Source organism: Helobdella robusta, assembly GCF_000326865.2.
Source record: "Helobdella robusta unplaced genomic scaffold HELROscaffold_31, whole genome shotgun sequence".
NCBI classification, from domain to species: Eukaryota; Metazoa; Annelida; class Clitellata; order Rhynchobdellida; family Glossiphoniidae; genus Helobdella; species Helobdella robusta.
Genome location: NW_008704544.1, coordinates 493,563 through 499,708, shown reverse-complemented (window position 1 = coordinate 499,708; position 6,146 = coordinate 493,563). Strand labels below are relative to the sequence as shown.

At 34.5% G+C, this 6,146-nt stretch overlaps 1 protein-coding gene across 1 annotated transcript; it reads right to left on the bottom strand.

The window, feature by feature from the left end:
- Window positions 1–553: 553 nt before the first annotated feature.
- On the bottom strand, window positions 554–2,872 carry HELRODRAFT_124128 (hypothetical protein; the record flags this gene model as incomplete). Its single annotated transcript, XM_009022260.1, has 6 exons — window positions 554–700; window positions 809–885; window positions 1,575–1,657; window positions 2,020–2,152; window positions 2,430–2,499; window positions 2,777–2,872. Coding segments are annotated over 6 exons (606 nt in total), but the record flags the coding sequence as incomplete, so codon positions are not given.
- Between the last annotated feature and the right edge of the window lie 3,274 nt (window positions 2,873–6,146).

Here is a 6,146-nt window from a genome sequence, read left to right as displayed (position 1 = left end):
GGATGGGTGTGATGATGGTGATGCATAGCGGCAGCCCATCTATGATGGGGATACTGAGGATCGCCCGACCACCCCGAATAAAACGGCGACGAAGGAATATTCCTGAACAGACTGGCCCCACCAGACACGTTGGCCATTGCCAAGGCAGCCGCGTCATAATTGACATATTGATGAGAGGGTAGAGGTAAAGATGGGTGGGTTGGCCATCCCGGAAAGCACCCGGCACCCCATCTTGGGTAGTCTTGTGGAGGTACGAAAGTTCGATACATCATACGCTGCGCTGCCATGACGTCAGAGAAGCCTGTAGAACATTCTATCATTCGACGTTTCCTATCGTCGCTTACGTCACTGCGACTTCCTGGAGGTGGTTGCTAGATGGTGGTGGAATGGGAAGGAAGGAAATAGTTTGGCGAGTGTTGATGTGAAATTAAACAATGAAAAAAAAATTACGAAACCAACCCACCAAACCATAACAAAACGAGAAACAAACCTGTGGACATTCCTCGGATGACCTCCGATCTTTCCTGGGCTCCACTTTGAGATCCAGGTCAGGGAAAACAACTTCACCTTCTTCCAAGTGGGGCAAACATCCCAGAAGATGGTCACGCAGTTTTCTCAGGGCCACGAAAAAGGGCACCTTGTCACTTGCCCTGGGCAGCTGAGAACATCGGGCACTCGAAGACGGCATTACGTAAACAACCTGCGTAAAAAATGTAAAGAAGTTGTAAATTGCACGTAAGGCAAAATGTAAGATACATGTAAAGTGAAATATAAATCACACGTAAACGATCACAAAGTTAGAACGTACGGTGTTAGTGCTTGGAAAGGTTTCAGGCTGCTTGCCTATGTAGAAGTTCTTGTGGTTGCAAAAGACTTCGTATATTCCTATTCGGGTTTAATGAGTGAGTGAGTGAGCAAACGGATGAATGAATGATTCAGTGAATGACAGAATGAGTAACCAAATGAACGAATGAATGAAGGAATGAATAAACGATGAAGGAATAAACGAGAGAATAAATTTAAAATAGGATCATTCATCCTACAGACACGTAGAGTCTAAAATAAAATTCACCATTGTTAATAAGGCATTGAATCAAACAAATTAACAACACAATTAGATGAACGAACAAATGAATGAATAAATGAACGAACAAACGAGTTAATGAATGAATGAACAAACGAACGAACGAACGACGAACGAACGAATGAATGAATGAATGAACGAACGAACGAACGAACGAATGAATGAATGCATGCAGCTAGAATATAAATCGTATAAATGCATTTCTAATTAAATTAAAAAATTATTTTTAAATTAATTTAAAAAAAGGAACGAAAGAGCGCGCGCGCGCGAGAGAGAGAGAGAGAGAGAGAGAGAGTAAGAGAGATAGAGAAGGAAACAATAAAATAAATTAACGATAAAGAGAAAAAATGCATTTAGGAAAGAATGAATTAGACGCCCGCACACACGCACGCACGCACACACCACACACACTCAAAGAAAAACAGAATTACACACACACACAAAAACACAAAAACACATATACATACACAAATACAAAAAAACAAAAGACCTTTTCCATTAAACACAGCTATTTTTGGTTTGTACATTTGGATCTTTTCTGTTAAACTCTCAATGCCTTCCTTGATCTCGCGTCTGAATGAATAAATGAATGAATGAATGAATGAATGAATGAACGAACGAACGAACGAACGAATGAATGAGAGAATGAATGGATGAACAAAAGAATACATTGATAGGTAGCTTGTTAAGTGTATGTACGTATATATGAATGAATATGAACGAATAAAAAATGAATTATGTAACAAATAAATCATAGTAAAGACACTGAACAGACTTAGATTAAAATCTAGCAGTGATAAAGACATAATAGCAGCGATGCCTAACAAAATACTTAAACAAAGAGACAAACAAACGAACACACAAACAGACACGCAAACAAACACGTAAACAGACACACAAATGAGCTAACAAACAAACGAAAAAAAACAACAAACCTAGAAAACTCCACACTGCCCTTGGTGCATCTAGCTACGAAATTCGTAAAACCGATCCCATATTGTTTCAGCTTGTAATCATCACTGGCGTTCATGGGTTCTGGAATTAATCCGGATAGATATAAGCACTTCCCTAAAATTTGCATAAATTATCATAAATTAATTTTTGGGCTGATAGTTTGATAGTGAGGTGTTTGGTTCTGCTGCTACTGCAGTGGCAAGCCTCGAATGCATCCTATCCTCTTATCACATACCATAAAGAGAGAATTAATAACGTCATGTTAATTATTATCTGTGTTTGTGTTTGTATGTATGTGTGTGTGTGTGTTTGTGTGTGTATGATGAATAAATAAAATATTTATTAAATAATAATTGAAAAATTATGGAAAATAATTAAAATTATAGTTTACAAAAATGGTTGCCGGGTCCAGCGTAATGGTGCCCTAGATAGGCAGCCGTTAAACCTGGGCAGCTCCCTATCTGGAAATGAATAAAAAAAATATTTCTCGTTCGTTCTGTCAATCATTTATTCGTTCCTTCGTTCATTCGTTCATTCAACATTGTTCACTCGTTGTTCTCTCATGGATTGTTCGTCCGTCGATCCACTAACCATCTAATCCAACCGTTCGTCAATCACCATTTCACAATCATTCACAACCAACCAATCATTCATTCATCCATTCATTCATTCACACATTCATTCATCCATCCATTCACACATCCATTCAATAACAACACAAACAACTGCAAAACCTACAATAATAATATCAAGATTATGCGACAGCAAGTCGGGAACAGTTCTTTTCAGGACGTCTTCCTCTGTCAGTCCGTTGAATCTGTCCCTCTTCTTCTTACTACTGGTGCAGTCTGACGATGTGGCCTCTTGCTTCACGTGGGAGGTCTCCATTAGGGAAGACGTATTATCATCAGTCGTCTTTGATGAGTAGCTGGGTTGGAAAAGATGTGCGTGTGCGTGTGTGTGTGTGCGCGTGTGTGTGTATGTGCAAGGTGTGCGTGTTAGATTATGCGTATACTTTTCTATAAAATTGGGTGTGTGTGTATGTTTACTGTTATGCGTGCGTATGTGCGTGTGTTTTATCTGGTGACACACACACAAACACACACACACACACACAAACAAACACACACACACATACTCACCTATCTTTACCAGAATTGGCTTGGTGTATCACACTGCCTTCGGACCTCAACTTAGTTCTGCCGCTCGGCTGGTTACTGCTACTACTACTACTGTCGATGATGTTGTAAGAGAGCGAGGATGAAGATGACGACGAATTGTTTTTATTATTATTATTATTGTTGTTGTTGTTGTTGTTGTTGTTGTTGTTGTTTGAAGAGGTAGTAGGTGTAGATGAAGAGGTTGGCTCGACGGGCGTGCCACATGACATGGAGGGCGTCCGACTAACTTGAGTAGAGGCCGGCTGCGGAAAACCGAACGACGGATGGTGAGAATGGGGATGCGGTGGATGAATAAAACCGGGGAATTCGAATTTTTGAGTGGAGGAGGTCGGGTGGAAGTTTGTAGGGTCGGCCGGGGTGTAGTAAGGGGGGTAGTAGGATTCTTGGCGCCACCCTGTAGCCCACAGTTGAGGGTCATAGTTGCCACAGCCGGAAAAACTGATAATTTACATAAATTAATATCAATTAGTATACACTAATTAGCATTCATTCATTAATATACATGAGGCTGATTAGTATTCACTAATTTTAATTAATATTATATATAAATATTTATATAAATGCAAACATTAAAGTAGATTGTTAGTTCAATTACTTAACAGTGATTTAATGTCATTTTAATTCTATTTCAACCAAAACTTATTTAAACAGCCAGCCAACTTTATTCAAATAAATTTGTAATAAACTCAAAAGAATTAGCAATATCATTAAGATATAGAATAAACAAGATAAGATAAACATCTGAAAATGTACAGCTAAAAAAGAGTTTACATACATTTAAAATTAATGAATTATTAGCAAATATAGCTAATATTATTAAATATTAGAAACAAACATTAAAAACCAATAAATAAATGAATCTCAAAGTCAAAATTGATTTAAAATTGAAAGAGGTAAAACTTCAAACTCACAATGGTTGAGATGACTCATTGATGTTCATTATTTTTGATTGTAATCTCTAATGCCAATCCTTTTTTAATTAATAATTCTAAAAAGAATTCAATTTAACTGGTTAAAACTGCAAAGATTTATTTTATTATTACCACTACTATATCAAATTATATTATTATCAGACCTAAAAATAGCTTGCAATTTCAATGTCAACATTCAGCAAACCTATACAACTACAACATATCTCAAAGAATAAAAATAACATTAAAAAATAAGTCAGATTAGTAGAGAGATGATATGAAATTAACTAAAAATTCAATTTATACTTTATAGTTATGTTAATTTATTAATTAATAATTATGTACCTCACATCAACACTGGCTGTCAATTAATTAGTAGTAGCTGGTATATCAAGTTATCATTTTAAATTTCAATGAATTGCAGTCAGAGAGGTATTTGATTAATTATTTAATTAACTAATTACCAGTTTAACACAATACATCTGAATAACAATCGAGAAAGACAGTACATAATTTTCAATTGTTGTCAACATTTTAGTTTAGTTCTAACTTATAATTACTAAAAAGAAACAATACTACTAAACACACAACTCCAGCATACATATATATATATATATATATATATCATATATATATATCATATATATATATATATATATATATATATATACCACACATATATATGCAGTTAAACCTCTGTTATTTAACCCAATGCTGATGTGATAGCACAAATAGTGATAGAGAACCTTGCAAATAGTACATTGGGGGCATTTTTTCGATCAATCAATCAATCAACAACCCTAACAAACACCAATGATGAGCAGCATACTATTACTATACCGTATATAATACTATGGCAAAGCTGTACCATGCTATACAATGGGTAAAACCGTACATATATATACCAGGCTGTCTATGGCATAGATTAGTGAACAGAGCAGACGATCTAAATATAAAAATGTAGACACCATTCTATGGCATGGTGTTAAAATTCTCTGCTTACACACACACACATCAAACACATTCATCCATTCTTTTATTCAATCTTCCATTCATTCATTCCTTCGTTCGTTCATTCATACATTCATTCATGCATACAACACAGGCTATTTTATAATACATTGTCAGTGTTGTGTTCAGTGCGGAGTATATAATGGTATAATGGTATAATCCTATACAAACATACATACATACCTATGTATATACATATACAAACACACATACATACATGCATACACACATACACACATGCATACACACATACATACATATACAAACACACATACATACATGCATACACACATACATACATATACAAAAACACATACATACATGCATACACGATATACAAATACGCATACATACAATTTCTTATTGCATACTTAGAAATTTGTAACGTAAAATAACCAGATCTCAACAACAAGTTCATCGGTTAGCTGTTAGTTACATACATCGAAAATGACAACCAGAATTAATGGCAAATTATAAATATTTAAATGTTCATTTATTTATTTATTTTAAAACATTTCTTTTAAATTCCTTCTAAATAATTTTGTATTTATTTAGAAAACCTCCTCTTTTTAACGTGTTTTAAACTTGCAGACTAAATTTCTGGTTAAAAGTAAAATAGGCATTTAAATTTTAAAGAGATTTATGGAAAACCAACTTAATCATACAAAAATAATGAAAAAATTTATTTTCACTGATTTAGAAATTAACAATAACTATTTTTGCCTACAATATAGCAAAAACCGTTAATAATTATTAATATTTCATCAATTTAACATCAAAATTCATTAAAATTAACCCTGAAAATTGCATGAAAGCTGCCTAATTTAATACAATACGGCAAGTATTAGCATTATTAACTTTACCTTTTCTAAGTTACTAAGTACATTTTGAATATGTATAAAATATATATATAAAGAGAGAGAGAGAGAGAGAGAGAGAAAGAGAGAGAGAGAGAAAGAGAGAGAAAGAGAGAAAGAAAGAGATTTTACATTTATTCATGTTTAA